The sequence below is a fragment of the Asterias amurensis genome, chromosome 5, assembly GCF_032118995.1.
Source record: "Asterias amurensis chromosome 5, ASM3211899v1".
Lineage (NCBI taxonomy): Eukaryota > Metazoa > Echinodermata > Asteroidea > Forcipulatida > Asteriidae > Asterias > Asterias amurensis.
This window is the reverse complement of record NC_092652.1, coordinates 1,237,394-1,255,594: the sequence shown is the minus strand read 5'-3', so window position 1 is coordinate 1,255,594 and position 18,201 is coordinate 1,237,394. Positions and strand designations below refer to the sequence as shown.

At 37.9% G+C, this 18,201-nt stretch overlaps 1 protein-coding gene across 1 annotated transcript; it reads right to left on the bottom strand.

Annotated features, from left to right (window-relative positions):
* Positions 1-244: 244 nt before the first annotated feature.
* On the bottom strand, positions 245-13,953 carry LOC139937354 (deoxyribonuclease-1-like). Its single transcript, XM_071932458.1, has 8 exons — positions 13,740-13,953; positions 10,888-10,976; positions 5,683-5,766; positions 4,891-4,997; positions 4,377-4,489; positions 3,043-3,197; positions 2,145-2,235; positions 245-1,671 (listed from the first exon to the last, which is right to left on the bottom strand). Exons 1-8 carry the CDS (start codon positions 13,884-13,886, stop codon positions 1,624-1,626), a joined length of 834 nt encoding a protein of 277 aa, XP_071788559.1. The 5' UTR covers positions 13,887-13,953; the 3' UTR covers positions 245-1,623.
* Positions 13,954-18,201: the final 4,248 nt, after the last annotated feature.

The window sequence follows — 18,201 nt, the reverse complement described above, 5'->3', positions numbered from 1 at the left end:
ATAAGTATGTTCATTATCTAACGAGTCGAAGTTAAGTTTCCGTCTGTTTAGAAACATTTTCAGCCTTTGTTTGTTTGCAGTACACAGTTGAAAAATCATTCACCTTCGCAACATAATACAGATGGTCCTGTGGTGGAGTTGACTAAGAGTCACTAGTTTGTCTTCAAGACTCGTCCTAACCTGGGACTCACACTTCGACCCCTGGTCATTTTCGGACAAAAAAAAAACAAACAAAACATTTCACTAAATGTGTAAGCGATCATTTACTTTATTTGAAAGGATACAATTCAGACTTAACAATCCAATTGAACATATCTTCTCCAATTCACAGCAGCTTTTCACTGCAACCTCAAGTTGCGCTATAAATTGAATAGGAGGGGGGGGGGGGTGCTGGGAAGTTTGGTGGGGGCATTGATTGAGCTTTTTTCAACACGTACACAAACTTGCATTTTGTCAAATAATGAAACCTTCAAATTAAAATAAATGACAACCGAACATTTTGTTCTAACCAGTTGTATCAGTTTTGTTTTAATCACGAGCGTTGAGAAAAGTGTTTGAGTTGACCACGTTTGACGTCATACAGTGTAATGTTTGAACACCGACCCCCCCCCCCCCCCCCGTGAGAAAGTCACAGGTTTGTTAAAATACTCTCTTATCATTACAACAACATCTAAAACAACAAATTACTAAAATAAATTAATATCCAAAGTTAATACTTTACGCAAATAGCGTGTGATCAAAGGTCGTTTTGTTTTTCATTTGAAGAAACTGTTTTATGTAGAACATTTTTGACAGCTCAGCAAGAGAGCGAGAAAGTTGATGAAAGTGCTGAAAAAAACCCGCAATAAACATATAAATAAAAAAATCAATTATTAGCCAAACACTAAACATTCGTTAAAGAGGGGAAACAGGTTCAATGTTGAAAGATATAATGTTCTGCTCGTAAGGGGGTAAACATGTTTATTTTCCCCGCATGTTTGTGATACACCATTTTACCTTGAGGGAAGATTCACTTTTGGTAATTACTTCTTAAGAGTAACGACCATAACAACTTTCTTGATAACGAGCAATGAAAAGCTGTTGATATTGTAAAACATATTTTAGAATTTATTCTGTTGTAGTTTGAAAGAGGTGTGAAAGAGGTTATTTTTCAACCACAAATTTGAGTTTGAGAAAGGCTTTAGGCATTAAAGGGAAGGTACCACGTTTGGTAATTACTCAAAACAAGTAATTATTAACTTAAAAACTGACTTGGTAATGAGCATTGGAGAGCTGTTGATAGTATAAAACATTGGCTCCCTCTGACGTAGCATAGATTTTGAGAAAGAGGTCATTTCTACCTAAAATAATAAAAGACTTCTAGCCAGAAGTCTTTTATTCCTATCTGAAAGCACACAACTTCGTCCAACAAGGGTGTTAACTTCGATGAACAATTTAGCTCAAATTTCCACAGGTTTGTTATTTCGATGCATAGGTTGGGATACACCAAGTGTAGATACTGGTCTTTGACAATTATTACCAAAAGTATACCCTGCCTTTGAATTAAGATGATGTTTATGTCAGATTGCTATTTTGCTGCTAACTCCAAGACGTTGATTTCCATCTTGTGTCTTCGCTTGCTCCTTACATAATCGTCATCTCTACTGGGTAGTGGTCACTCACTGTCTTGGCCTATTTTTAGACACAAACATAAGCATTAATATTAAAGGTATTATACAACATTGATAATTAAACACAAAACCTTCAACAGTTATCTTGAGCGACAATCGTTAAAGGGAATACTTAAACTTGGTTTATAATGTATTTGTTTACCATTAAATTGCGTCTTAGGAATTTTTACACTTTTAAGTTATGCGTTATTATCGATCAAAATGAGGTCCCAAGGCCCCAAACCTCAAGGTTTGGAAACACTAGCCACACTTCTGCCGTAGACGGCGTGCGTCGAAGTGACAATATTTTGACGTCATTTTGTGGTAGGTTGCTTTGGGATGTTCAAAGAAGCGGCTGCGAACTGGAACTCTCACAGTGACGTAACATGGGTAAAACACAGGGGAAGGATATCCAAAAAGATTGTAATTGTTTTGCAAATCAAATCTCTTTACTTTCAATAAAACAAAAACAAAAATGAAACTTTGTGTACTTACAGTGTCTTGATCTAAACCAAAGTCTTCATCGAAGTAGTAAGTCTGTGCTGAACGGGAATTTGCGATCATATCGGAACCAGCTACAACAAGTCTGTTCGTATCACACAATAAATGTTAAATATTATTTCAAATCAACAAACCGAGACATTAAATTAATTATAAACAAACGTTTTTATAGGCTCTGTTAAATACTTTGTTTGGGTATTCCCTTAATTTTGCATCCGTGATTAATCATAATTCGGGAACGTGAAATTTTTTTTTGTCGCTTGAACGTAATCCTAATTTTAAGATTGGTTGCTAAGTTTATGAATTTCTTATTTGGGAAGCATGGTTCCTGGTCTCTGCCCAGGGTAGACCTATATCACTCCTACTCCGTGCAGTAAGAAGATACTTCGAAGGGCAAAGGAACACTCGGTCTTCACGACGCGAAGAGGGTGGGAAAGGGCTGGGAGGGTAGCACGAACCTTTGAAAGTACACCGTCCAAACCTCCCGTATTCCAATCACCCGTGATTTTGTTCCCTTCATGTTAACAGTCGGCTTTATAACACCGTGTCTGGTATGCCCCCCACCCCCCCCCCCCCAAAAAAAAAAAAAAATGTATACTCTAAAAAAACTCATTAATGAAAGAAGTACACCCCCCCTCCCCGAAATACCCAGAGCCCATTGAAGACCCAGTGGAGGACAGTACATACTATTTTGAAGTCAAGCACCAAATAATTAATCATCCAATTTAAACGACTCTGCCTCTGGCTGCAGCGGCAGCGTGAAGAATGCTACTTCTAAGCCATAGCCACTTTCCAAACCCACTTTGAATTTGGACACGGCCTAAAGTCGGGAACCCAGTGTTCCCTCTCCCTAATTTTCAAACAATGTACGTGAGGTGTACAGTCGACTTGCCTGTCGTATGCGCAGTCGGTGTCGGATACGGTCGTGTCTGCGTCGTCATCAATCAGCCACGTAAAGCGAGATTGGGTGCGCAGTCGGATCTGCGGCCATTCCGAATTAGTGACGTACCTGCAGTCTGCGTTGAAATCGCCGGCTAGTATGACGTCCTTGACATTGACAACCAAAAGAAAGGAAAACAATCAATTTGCTTCTTGGAAATTGATATTAATTGTGTGTCTGATCTCCGATTAAATCTGGAATAATGTAAACTTGTTTTGGACTTGTCAATCTCACGCGTTTTCACTAATATTCTTTCATACGGTGAAATTGAACTTGTTAATGTACGACACTATTGATGATTATTGTTTTTAAAGTCACTTGGAAGTGGTATTTTTTTTAAATAAAGCTTTTGTCACTAATATATGTGTTTTGATGAGTGAATGTGAATAAACAGTTAACTAAGGTTTTAACAAATCAGTTCATATGTTATTTACAAATTTAAGAGTAGACCCCGACCCGAGAGGGCCCTGTTCGTGACGTCAATCGAGGCAGACTTTGCCTGTAATGCGTAGAGTAAACACAATTGCAAAGTACATGTAAACGGACCAAGTCGTGAGTTTGTACGTTTCAATTTTTTTTTTTTTTTCCGGCAATGCCGACCAGGTGTATTGCTGCTGAATGCAGAAAAACACTTTTTGAAACGTACCAACTCACGACTTGGACGTACATGTACTTTGCACGTTTATTATACGCATTGTAGGCAAAGTCTGCCTCGATTGACGTCACAAAAGGGGTAGGCGGAGTCAGCCCCCCAAACAACTTTATATATTTTTTAAACAATATAATTCGTGACAAATAATTACTAAAAAAATTGTTTTATTGTTCGTAAGCATATACTCTTATGTTTGAAAAAAAAACAATTCTATTTCCAGGTGACTTTAAACAGGAGCACTTTGCCTTCATATTGGGCGTTTTGGGAAACTAAAAGCGAATGTGTCCTTGGGCAACTAAAAGCGAATGTGACGTCCTTGAGCGACAACAGTGTTTTTTTTCTTTCATTATTCTCTTGCAACCTCGATGACCAATTGAGTAAAAAAATTCACAGATTTGTAATTGTATGCATGTTGGGATACACCAAGTGAGAATACTGGTCTTTGACAACTATAAAAGGATTCCAGTGCTTTTAAATCACTACTTAATAATTACAACACAATGTAGGCGTCTGAGCATGAACAACTTAAACAATGATAAGGAGCAATTTCAAACAGCAATACTTCGAGATTTGAAATCCCTAACATTGACTCACAAAAAAATGGTGCAGGATTATTCAACACAATCATACATACCTGCGTTCCCCACGTGCTGACTACGTCATCGTATACGTCAGTCAAGTAGTCAATCTCTAGCTCAGCATCGTCGGGTTTGGCGTGAATTCCCACCACCACAAACTCAGGCTGGTCTAAGAAAAATATAAAAGTAGTCTTATTGGTTTTTGGTATGGACTATGAACACATTGATCACAGTACACACACACACCAATCCTCTGGTGGCCTTTTTTCCGCGGCTTCTCAGGTCAAACTTCCAGTTGAACCTAGTTAACTGGCATGGGTCAACTGGTTTAACTGGATAGTGTCCAATTCCTATATAAAATCAACTGGTTTGAACTGTGTTCAACTATGTTAACTATGTTTCATTGTAAAAACCAATCTACATTTACACAGGATTAAAACAATCGAACGGTTTTCGAATGTATACTTTGCTTTTAAGAACATGACGCATTGAGTTATTGCATCATGCAAGTTGACAAAAATACAGATTAAAGGTGCAGGCGCCACAGAAATAAAGATAAAATGGCCTTACCAGAAAGAAGGTCCTTTTGGCGAAATCGAACAATGTATGGTTCCCTCTCAAACTCGTCTCCTGGTTCCACAAACTCGTAGCTGTCAATCACTGACAATTTGCGAGTTCTGTTGAGAGGAAATATTTGCATATTGTCAAATATTAATCGTCAACTTCTCATTGTTGCCATGAGCATATCGTCGTCTTCTTCGACATTGTGACAATGAAACCACCATCATTGTCACTGTTGTCATTATCAGATGTATATTTTGTCACCATTTGTCACAATTTTGGCCACTTTAACCCCATCGCCAACTTAGTCTTTACTGTCATGGACATATCGTCGTCTTCGTCAATATTGCCACTAGAAACCACCATCACTGTCAATGTCATTATCAATTGCAAATGTTGTCACCATGTCACTTTGTCACTTTTACCACCACCAATTGCCGATTGTTTTCATTATTGTCGTAAGCATATCGTTGCCTTCGTCAATATGGTCACCAGAAACTACCAGCATTGTAACTATTGTCACCACCAGTTGTACATTTTGCACCATCTGTCACAAAACGTTGTCACTTTTACCACCACCAAATGCCAACTTTGTCATCACGTGACATTGTCACATTTAATTGCAACTTGTTTACACCATCTTTCACAAACCTTCACCACTTATCACTGTGATACTAAGTCACCACTTTATCACTAAATATCAGTCACCACTTGTATCACCATCAATCACCCCTTTGTCACTATCACCACTGTCACCCAAGTCGCTGTCTGTCTTTTTTCTCACTTAGACAATGAACTTACTTGAAGAAGTAGACATATTGCTCCTTTGAAGATGAACGGCCAGTACGAGAGCTGATGACGTAGTCGTAGGTATCGTTTGAGTACCTTGAATATTGAAATAGAAATTCGAAAAGTTAATTTAGTTAAAGCTGCTGCTCCTCACTAAACTTTCTTATTATGCATCAATGTATGGAGGGTAATGAACATCAAGCTGGGAGGAGATCTCTTATCTAAACCTCTGGGGGAGTACGTGTACTTTAGCTATCCTATCAAAACCACCAAGAAGTGCATAACTCTCTCAAGAATTATTAAATTACCACATCCTTATAGTCCTACATGATTTTTCGCTTTATGCTATCAATTAAAATACAGGTAATAGCCAAAAGCAATTAAATTACCAAATGTAAAGACCTTCCCGGTTTGTTTATTTATTAAATTTGGTAAGTTAAGTTTACCAACAAGTCCTAGCATGCCACATGTCGCACTTCGGTGTTGATTGCAACTTATTTTTCCATTACTTTATTTTTAAAGTGATATCACCCCCATCACAATGGAGGTTGACAAGTTCAACACTAGGTGCGCGTTTTATTACCTAAAAAGCAAATTGATGCATAAGGTGCCATCAGGCCTGTTTTTGAAAGACCAAGGGCACCAAGGCATTTTCTCCTTGGTAAAGGGCACCTGTAAATTTCTACTATAGCATTTCCAGGGCACCAAGGCAATGGCCAAGGGGCATGTAGGCAGTCGCCTTCGTTGCTGCATTCACAGTTAAAGAAGACGATAGGGTCAAACTCAGTTTTGTGATGCACTTATTTTTCAAATAAGTAGAGTCCTTATAAAACGTTGAAAGCAAAATTACAAGTCTCCCACCTCCACCTAACGTTAAAATGGTAAAAAATTTCATTTAATAATTCAATACTCTTTTAAAGAGAAATGAAACATGACGTTAATGGACATCAGCAACGGCAGGGTCTGTCAATTCCAAAGAGGAATCTTTGCGTCAATCATAAATAGGTCAATTTTCAATACCATTTTTACTGAATATCATCGAAATTCAGGAATGAACTGAATTTCCTGTACAAAATGTAGTGACGCATTTGAAATTTGACATAATTGGTTGTTTTATGGAGTTAAAAAGGCATTCGCATTGGCAAGGTATCAAAACGACCTTTATACAAGGCTAGAGACTTTGAATTGCTTTTTCACTTTTCATAATTACTCAATCAAGTTAGGAGGTAGTGCTACATGCTCTACCAGCCAGACTTCTGATGTATCATACCCAAGCCCACACATATATGGACTGTAAAGGGGTTAACCCTGTTACAGTACTAGGAATACTGGATTAGGTAGCAACAAATAGTTGATCGTAGTCTACACTTTTAAAGTGGTCTTCAGGCCTTGTGTGTCTGGCGACTTGAAAATGAAAATGAAATGAAAACAAATAAAAATAATAATATTAATAATAAAACACAACTGTTATTTTGACCTTGGAGCCCCTCTTAAAAGCAACGAATAATTATCCATAAGAGATTCAGTCAAACAGGTAATTAACATCCACGGAACATTAAACAATTTGACTCTAGAACTCTGTCATGTCTTTACCGCCCCCTCCCCTTTATCCCCTGTACGTCATTCAGCAGATACTACTAATATCCTTATCTTCAAGCAGTTGTCAATCAAAGTTGTTTATCTCGAGGATCTTTCCCCCACATTAATTTTGTTTTATCTCTATAATAAATAAAAAAATATTATTAGCTGCAAATCCGCACAAGTAATTATTAACAGAAACGTCAAAGTCAGCGTGAGAAGCTTGTCAGCTGACGAAAAGTTCATGCATTGTGTACAGTGAGATGGACACACTGATATGCATATCATTTCGAAATTTTGTTTGTAGAAATTCATTTTTAATGATGCTGAAACAAATCTTGCGTAACAAATGAGTCTGCATGATTTTTACTGCGGCGATAAAATTACATTTTCAGGAGTACATAAATACATGCGGGCTGGAGTCTATGTGTAAATAATAATAAATTATTTTAATTGTGTATTATTATAAACACTAAGTTAAGTTTACCTTGGAATGGTTTTGGTAATTGTTATGTTTTGCAGCTAGACTATTTAATACGTTTACGTGGTATTTATTGACGTCTTGTAAAAAATGTTCGATCTAAAAATGTCTAAACTGAAAGATACTTTACACTAGTTGTAAAGGCAAAGCATACCTTTGATTTTTAGAACTGTTCAAATGTTTTATTCCTTTATGAATACAGAAATACAATGAAACTAACTTGTGACAATTTTATTTCAAATGGTTGCGGTTTTTTTTTTAGGTATCACTGAAAATCTGGAGCGGCTATGTTCACGCGTGGACATAGTAATAATGCTTATAACACAATCTGAAAAACGTTTCTTGTTTTAATACCTCTATCTTAAACCACATTCCTAAGAACGAAATCCTTTCTCAAATCGTTATACATAAACAGCAGCTGAAGTGTTTTTTAACAAGTATGATTTTAGTTGAGTAAACCAAATGTATACCCTCTCTTAACATAGGGTTTAGACGTCTTCCCCCAATTTCATGAGGACTCTTATTGGAAAATGAATTTATCACATTTCATTATGAACATTGAGATCCTTCTAAAGAAGTTTCACGGTTGGGAAATGTTCACCTTGGCTGGAGAAATTTTCGGTAACTTCCATTAACCTCCCAAAGTAACATGGACACAAAGACGTTTTTGCCTTTTCTAGTGTCTTAAATTTGGCCCTACACAATAGTTTTTTTAGTGCGCCCTCTTGAGTTCGAAAGTCTCCAGATTAATTGAAGCCGAAAAAATACAACACAAGAGCAACCATTCACCTATTAATAACCCGTATTATTATTCTTATCAGATCATAAGCTGCGATAGAAAAAAGGAATTTGTATTTTTGTTTCATTATTAATCTCACTAATTCTTTCTGCTGAGTTTCCTTGATGGAACAAAATGACGATCTGAGTACAAACCAATACACACAGAGAGCTCTAGGACCATATCCCCTTCCTACTGAATAGTATTTTGAGCATAGCCAGAGCAATGTTCCCTACAACACAGATACAACACCCATATAGAGAAAGCCAATTTGTTTTCTCTTTCTCCAAACTGTTTAAAGTAAATAATTATGCTCATCACAAAATTTGATAATACATTTGAGGATGCAGTTGGGTTGCCTACATAAGACTTTAACAAGGCCGTGTACGAATCGGTGGCTACAGCTACGGCTACGGCTATATTTCCGCGTCATCATGCGTTGAGGCATAGGACTTCCTTAGCAACACCCTTCGCAACAGCCTTATCCGATAGCCGCAGATGCCAATTCACATATCGACCTATGATTAAACTATAGGGGGCCTGTGCTACTAATAGAAATGGACAGATCTAAAGTACAAGAAATCTTTCAACTTAGCCGCTAATGGTTCATGAACAACTGCATCCCGCTTATTGGGCCATTAAACTTCATTCCTTAAACTACCCAAGCTTACATGTGGATTACAATAATAGTGGCTTCTTAGTTAGTGTGCATATCTGTCACTCAGTGACGCTCTAGGCGCTTTAACATTCTTTCTTGCTTTAGTATTCTCCCGCAAGGTGCTGCGCCCCGGCGCACTAGCAGCCAATCAAACCAGGAACACCGGGTGAACCCCTTCTTTTTCCGATAAGTGAACTGTGATCTTTTACGTACGTTACACATAACACACGGGACCAACGGCTATACGTCCCATCCGAAGGAAGACGCATCATGGTTAAGTGTCTTGCTTAAGGACACAGGTGTCTTTATAAACCATAGGCGGCCTAGGATAATAATGCATCAAGGTAAATCAATCCAAACAAGAACAATCTCTGCCCACACAGGTAGGAACTCATTTACTCCTCCTGTATGCAGAGAAGCATTAAGCGTAATGCCAGGGACAAAAAGTGTCTTGACCGGGATTTGGACCCACACCCTGATGACTAACCAGTCCGGTGTTTATGATCCCCTGGTCATGACGTGGCCAAAAATAATATAGCACTAGTAGGATGTAGACCCCAATGTTAAACAACCCAAAACATACAGAAGAGAAGAGAGAAAAGAAAATGTTACGGTTTACAAAATTATATCAAGGAAAAAAAAAGATCGTAAAGTGAATACAATATGGACCAACGCCCTGATTGAAAGTGCAATTTTTTCGTTTGAACCATTCCATCTACTAAAAAATACAGTCATTGTGGAAATTACAAAACTCTTACCACATCATTGATAAAGTGATTTATCGATTCACTTGAAACCTTTCTATTTATTCTTCATGGATTTTAGATAATTAATTATTTGTATGCATATTAATCAATGTTATAAATTACAAAAAGCATCAGCCCGTGAATCCGTTTCTACTTATACATTGAAGCCGTTGCGTGTCTTTCCACCGAAAATTATCCACCATATTATTGCCAACCATATTAATTTCAATTCATTTTTTTTTACGATATTGAAATGATTCGTGTTGGAAAGATTTTTTTTTCTGAAATAGAATAAATGAACCACACAAATTTGCCTCGTTATGCGTGGTATCATTTTATTGTGCAAACTAACACCAAATGTTTGACTCCACCAAATGGCGGACCGAGTGAGCTCACGAAGCAAAAGGAAAACGACACGATTTCGAGGCATTTGTGTGGTGCCATATTATACTTTTCATAACATCTTTCCAACCATTATTCACTTTCAATTCATTTGATAACAAACTCTTTTTATAGCCAAAATCGCCTGTTTGTCTTGTCTCCTTGTTTGTAGTTTGTCTGTCTAGGTTGTCTTCTACAAGCCATGGTTTAGTCTGACAGATGTACATAAATCATCTATTTTCCCTCTATCCTCTGTGCTTAGTGGGCCGTGTCCGAAACGACGACTTCGGCAGATCAGCGCGTCCACCAGTGTTGAAGAATAGGCAGACGCGGGCGATCTAGCCGTAGCTGTAACCGAAGTCGCCGTTTCGGACACGGCCTTACTTTGCTTATCTAGGCTTATGAAGTTCTGTATACGTCATATCATGGAGCAACGCTCCATGGTTATATCTTGATAAAAGTATGGAATAAATGTCGACTTAAAATGAGTCGAACGTGACCCTTTAATAGATCACTTGTTGGAATTGAACGGTTTCATTTTAAAAAGAGACGTGAATGTTATTAAGAGAATCATGCATAAAAGACTCGGTCTTACTCGTTCAGTGCCTCCAGAAGTTCCACGATGGCTGTACCCGACTTGTCCCTATACTCCTGAACCAAAACGAGGTCGTAACGGTCAAGAATCTGAGATAAACAGAAACAAACTTCAGTTCTTCAGTATGGCCTACATAATGTTATCCTTATAGCATAAGCAGCACTCTTTGTTTGTATCGGTTGAGTTACGACGTTTGTAGCATATTATACAAGGAATAACTCAAAAGGGAGACTGGCTAGGTACATTTTAAATATATTGTGTTTGAACAAAGAAAACCCAAACAAATTGCAAAAGGCTTAAGGCGAAGCAAAAATGCTATTATACACTGCCCAATATGTGGGAGAGGACACCCCCAATGTGCCCATACATAAACATATTCCTTTACTCTCGTACAAAATTGCCTCTCTAAAATCCTCTGAATAGTTCATGAGATTTCCAGAACACAATGGAGATACCCAATTGGGGAAGGGGAGGGGAAGGGGAGGGGAAGGGGGGGGGTATAGAAGTCCTAAATATCGAGCACCAAATGGACCTATAGGGACAGACATTAAATGCAGGAAAGGACAGAACAAATTCACTGCAAAAGAAACAAGGTGCATGCAGTTGCTTAGACGCAATAACTCGAATTTTTGATAGCAAAAGTTTTACAATTATGAGTGTTGTGCATGAAGAAACGTGTTGATAAAGTTCCCTTACATTTTATGACTTTAATGCTGACTTTGGAATAGATTCACTGAGACGGTCCAAATAATTCACCCAACGCTGATGTCTGAGACTGATTTTAAACAATGATGTCGTTCTGTTGTAACAGACACATTTTTTTGTCTGGAAGCCAAGATTTGCATAATGAAGAACGAAAAAAAAAATGTATTCCTTTCTTTTTATGCCTTAATCTGTACAGACGAAACCAGACACTTAAATTTATTTGCATTATTTAATCACGTGATGATTAATTTGGTTATACTTGGTTTGAAAAGTGCTAGGCCCAATTTTGTTTTTGCGATTTAACTCGAACAAATTGAATATTTATTACTAATTTATTTGAGCTATAAAAGCTTTTTATCTAGGGTATACCACGAAAACAAAATTCAATACTGATAAATGACAGCTAATTAAAAATGGATCATTAGGTCCATTATCCATGTACGGCATGTATTTTGTGCATTGTCTTTGGCACATGCATTTTGTTTTTGTTTTGAAACAGCTTTACTTGTCAATTTGCGTTCCGAAAAAAATTATGAATAAAAGATAGAAGAAGACAAAAACAATCATGAAGGTTTTCTCTAACTCCATTTCGACAGTCATTTGGGCGGACATTTTTTCGCTTAATGATTGGAACTGATTACAATGATTGTCTCTCCAGATGGTATTAAATGAGATAACCTATTCCCTGTCTTGTAATTTGTTTCTCAGTTTTGGTCACGAAGAAAGAAGAAACAAAACCGGCTTCACAAGTAGGCCCCCCCCCCCCCAAATACAATTGTTATACAATTTGTTTACTTATTTTATCAAAGATGAGAACTGTTTGAAACAAAAAAGGTTTATACTAGCTACAAACGCATCTACACTGCCTCACCATTATTTCAACGGACACGTAGCTCTCTCTGGAATCTACGGAGCTCTGTAAGTGCCACCCAACTCGCTGAAACTCTTTACTGCAGGATGACGACTCCATATTATTTTAAGTTGTCGACCTCCTGAGATATTTTATCTCGGGATGATAGCATTTGATCTTAGTTCGACATCATGAAGGTGAGATGTCGACTTCCCGAGATAATTCATCATGGAATAACATGTCGAGAACACAAGATACATTTTCTTGGGAAAAGACAACATTCTACTTTCAAGCCGAGAGAGCTGTCTCGTGATATGGACATGATGGAATCATCCTGCAGTAAATTGTCTCAGGATCTCAACCAATTGGATGGCCCATTCAGAGCTCCGTAGGAACTCAAGGAGATAAACTATGAGCCCCTGTTGATGTTATGTCATAGTAAAAAGAGCTTCGTCATGCCTTATATTAATCGGCAGTTCCATTTTGTTCGTGAAATCAACGTTTTCGATAATCAAATAAAGACGTGGTGATAATGTCGCTAAATGGCGACACTTGAGCAAAACAAACATCCTTGACCCAAAAAAACCCGACAGATCAAGGTCAATTTATAAGACCCTTTTACACTTATGTTAGGTTTGAAAGATTTCTGATTTGAGAGCCGGGAACCATATTAAAGGTAAAGTCATAACTTTGGTTTTTGTCAACGTAAATTTTATTCACAGGCAAAATTGTAAAGAAAGATACAACAAAAGTCCATGTGAAATTTTCAGCTGAGTACAGTGTCTATATTTGTTGAGAAAACAACAACATCATTTCCACAAGAACGTATACTCCCATCGCATTTATCGAGGTGGCAAAGGGTACAAACCAAATCTCTGGTGACAGCATTTTGTGAGCATACACCAAGAGGTCTGAATCATTTCTCAGCTTTGAATGGTTTGGGGGTAATTCTTCTCCAAATAGTTTTTACTTTCAACAGCGGTATAGGTTTCTCAGCCAGTAAGTTTTATACAGTAGTTAATTTTGTGGGTTTAATTTACCAAATGAACGACCTTTAAACGTATAAGAAGTCGGGGCTTCTAACAAAATAATGTACCCTTCCGGATAGTCATTTAATGATAACAGATAAGCTGTATTTAAAAATTGAAAGAAATATGTTTAGCAATTTGATACGCAAAACTTTGCGGGTAACCAGTACATGATGAAAATACATCATAGTACACATTTTCCGTGCTAAGCGTATTGTTTTGTTAAGTAACTTTTGGAAAATTACACCATATAATGTCTAGTCTCTCACCTGAGTCAAGTACCCAACCACCTCGGGTTTCCCCATCTTGGTCACACCGAGTATTTGGATGTTGAACGCTCCAAAGAGTACCCGACTACTTACTTGAAGAAGACAACAACTCAACGCTAGCAGGATACATATGGATTTTACAGCCATGTTGATATTCTTTCTGAAAACTAGACAACAGTCAAAATGTTTTGACTGACAAACTCTATTTGCTATAATGACAATTTACGACAGCAGTCACTTCTTTTATTCAACCCCCTTGTATTTATCGGATTACTGGATTATAGGCCTAAATCATTTTAATGTTATCAAATAATACACGAGATAATCTTCTTTTATAGGCATCATCATAAGTTAAGTGAAATTGTTTTTTTTATGCGGTTAGATGGCACATGTTATTCACGTGAGTAGTCATATCTCTTTTTTCATGCACGCTTAGACAAACACCAGATGGAGCTTGGAGTAGACAATTATAAAACATAGTGCTGTATTTCAAGATACTTCCTTTGAAACTAAGGCACAAAAGCCTCTGCTTCACCCTAACCTAATAGATCGATCCATTACGCCCCGCCTCCTTACCAGTTGACCAATCACAGCCGCGAAACCCGATCACCATTAGTGCAAAGATCACCAAACGGTTCAAATGGTGATCAGTTTCGCGGTTGTGATTGGTCAATGATAATTGGGCCTGGCTAAATGGATCGGTGTATTGTTGTCCTACTTTAAAAGCTTCCTAATATATAACTATCTAAATCATTGTAAACTTTCATATCCTAAGATACTAAGTAATACTGTAAACTACTCATAATTTGAATATACACTTATAAAACTTTGTAAAATGTGTAAGTTTAAATGTAGGGCAGCAATGAAATAAATGTGTGCAAATACAAATACAAATACATCTATGGCATGATTTTGCTTTGAGTGCGAAGCCGGAGGTTCAAGAGGCAACTTGGGTGCGCGTACGGGAGAGCCCTTGTGGGGTCTTTACACAATAGAACAATGGACACCATAATGAAGAGGGAATAACAGAATAGTAGAACGCCACAAGCCGTGATCTCGAACTGGCCTTTATCCATAATGATTCAGATGCATTGGTTTCTATAACAGAGATACATTTTGGTTGGCCCTGGCGGCCTTACATTTTCGAGGAAGAGTCCTACAGATCTCGATCACGCTGTCAACTTTTTAGTCATGACGTTCCCTGTTTCCAAACACAGTAATGAACGCTAACATTCATTGCGCAAACATGGCACCACTCGTCCACTCCAGCCTCAGTTTGGTTACAATGAGTTGGACTGGAGTAAAATCAAGATGGCCACACCGTGATAAAGGTTTATGGGGGCTACATTTTGGTGTGCTTATATGACGTTATTTGATTGGGAAGAAGGTTGTCCATTGCGCCGCGCGTACATATTGCGTCATTGTTTTACCTCAAAGATGGCGACGTGATGACGTCATTGCATAAAGTCTATTGAACACCCTAGCACGACGCCAAAAGCACTTCTGCACAATGGCATTTATCATTTCCGCTAGTTCGGGTCAATACAATTTTCCCAACATCGTGCACAGCCCCCACCCCCCACCCCTCCCCACGAGGGTTGATTGGTTAAGACGATTGAGTGTTTTTTAACATTTGGCCATCCATGCCAACCAACGCGCGGTTTGTTTACCTCCAATGCAAAGGTCTATAAAGGATGTCCAATTTGATTCTCCCACATGGCTGACGGAATAGGTGTGTGTTAAAATGGGTCAAAAATAAACAGATCGCTTGTAGTTGTTGAAGTCTATAATTACGTTTTTTGACAACGTGGATGCGAGCTTGGTCCGTGCTTAATGGCAATTGGTTCAACTTCACTGAATTATTTGTATTGTCATCGGCCCTGTTAGCGAGTTAGATAAGGTCAATTGCCATAGCAACCGATGAAAAAGCCAACGTGGGAAGACATTATTATTGTCAAAAATTCGTTTTTTATTTATGGGGGGGGGGGGTACTTCTGTTGCGACCTGATGTACAGTGCGAATAATACACAATTTGTAATGTTTGTTAAATCAAGTTCATTTACAGAAAGTTATGACATGTTCTTTCAAACCAAAAAGCTGCTACAATATTAAAGGCAGTGGACACTATTGGTAATAACTTAAAATAATTTTCGGCATAAAACCTCACTTGGTAACGAGTAATGAGGAGAGGTTGATAGTATAAAACAATTTGAGAAACGGCTCCCTCTGAAAGGACGTAGTTTTCGAGAAATAAGTAATTTTCAACGATTTTGATTTCGAGACCTCAAGTTTAGAATTTGAGGTCTCGAAATGAAGCATCTGAAAGCCCACAACTTCGTGTGACAAGGGTGTTTTTTTCTTTCATTATTATTTCGCAACTCCAGCGACCAATCAAGCTCAAATTTCCACAGGTTTGTTATTTAATTCATATGTTGAGATACACCAAGTGTGAAGACTGACAATTTGACAATTACGAATAGTGTCCAATGTCTTTAAAACTTTAATCAGAAAATGAACATTCTGTTATTATGATAATTTAAATGACGTACGCAAGACTGAAGTTATAAAACAAGGGGCACATTTTAAATGCACTCAAAATGTACCAATTAGTAATTCTTAACAATTTAATCAAAATTGTTCTTCTTCTTCCCCAAATACATTCGATTTGTGACCTTTTTAGTTCACTGCGTTTGTATTTAAGTCTTTTTGTGGAGATGTTTCATCAAGGTGTGTTGAAGTACATTTCTAACCTGCTTATGTCCCGATATCCCTTTCTAGAAATCTTACTAGTTTGACTTGGATTCACTAAATTGCCAGAAAACATGAACAATGCCCCCTATGGTCTTTAATTATCCTCTCATTCGCATATTTCCACTGAAAGGTGCGGCTTTATTAAACAGTTAAATTTGAAGCAAGAAAGGACTATCTAATTGATACTTGACTATTCGTATAAAGAAGGCCCTTATTCATTAGTATGGCTACAATACGCCTTTAATATTTATGCACACGGCGTCATAATTCTAAACCAAAATGAGGTTATGGGCGCAAGTCCCCATTACTTGCAGTGGCTGCGCCCATCGCCTCGTTTTGGATTAGCATTGTGACGTACCTCATGCATAAATATTAAGAAAGGCGTTTAGCCTGCTTGGGTGTGTGGGTTGGGGGGGGGGGGGGGGGGCTCTGGCAGTTAGGATTATTTCAAAGTCCAGTCTCAAACCAATACATCATTCATAACTTTTTTTCCCTTGCACTCACTAATGTGTAGAATATTGTGTTGCTAGTTCTAAGAAGAGAAACAAATCCTTGACGGAAACGACATTTCAATTAATTCGTGTTGTAAACGTGAAGGTACAGTCAGAACAAACCCCAAGGTTTACAAGGCAAACATGCCAGCAATGACTAACGAACAGTGTCTTTATTGGTCATTAATTCACAGCCAGTCTGACTGTTATAGAGTTACAATTAATTATCACAATTGCTTCATAATTGCTCCAAAGTACGGTAAACTGGTGACTTGAAATTAAATTTCCCCATTAAACAGCAAAGTATAATATTGACACTCTATTTATCATGATCATTGTTAACGATTGACGGTAATATAAAACAACTGTGAATACCTTTGTCAGTTCCGGCCAACATGTCTCCCCATGCAAGAGAGTTACACCGTAAACTGAGCCCGGAATCAACCGGTGGCCAGGGCCCTCGTGCTCCCGGGGCAATTAGCAAATTTCCCGGGGGATGTTCGTCTTCACGCGCTGTTGGTTATAATGACTGAACCCAAAACGTATTATATACGTCTACATGTATATACCTTCATTGCAGGCATCTTTAGGTTAAACGGATACAATTGACAGAAATACAAACTTCCATGAAAACTGTATCAAAGCGTTAAGTGTGTGGCTTATTATCTGAGACTTAAAACTCTATCTCCCAAGTGACTTGAGTTTATCCGAGGCTTACATTATGTATACCCCAATCTTATTGCTCCGCAAATAATGGTAAAATCTAATACCTGTATCCAACAGTAAGATGACCAAGTAGATAAACTCATTACCTCCCAGCAGCCAAAATGCATTTGAAGATCTCAAACGGGATTAGTTTGACGGGACTTGGTGATAGTTTCAAGCATTTTGGTATTTAATATCTAAGAGGCAAAACACTCAGGGGTGGTAAGGGAAGGTCGTTTCCGTCTCGGGCAAGAATAGTTATTAAATGCCGGCAGGAAAGAAAAACCTATTTAATTTGTCTGTCTTTCTTTTCCCCTTGCTTTTTCCTTTTTTTGTTAACCGTGGCTTCCAACAATAATTTATGTAGCGCTGTTCTTATTTTACATGCGCAGTATGTGGATGTGAACAAACTTGAATGTGCACTTGTTTTCTGTAAAATAAAAACTAAAACGAAACCGATTTACTTATTCGAGAATCGAATAGCTAATCATGTTTAGATCAAAATACTCTCATCT

Bases quoted from the DNA above. Each gene is read 5' to 3' on its own strand.
- LOC139937354 (XM_071932458.1), bottom strand. From the start codon at position 13,886: ATGGCTGTAAAATCCATATGTATCCTGCTAGCGTTGAGTTGTTGTCTT. The intron at 2,236-3,042 runs GCAAGTCGACTG...TGATACGAACAG, and splicing joins ACCGACTGCGCATACGACAG to ACTTGTTGTAGCTGGTTCCG. The intron at 1,672-2,144 runs GTAAGTACACAA...GTCTAAAAATAG, and splicing joins TTGGTTTAGATCAAGACACT to GCCAAGACAGTGAGTGACCA.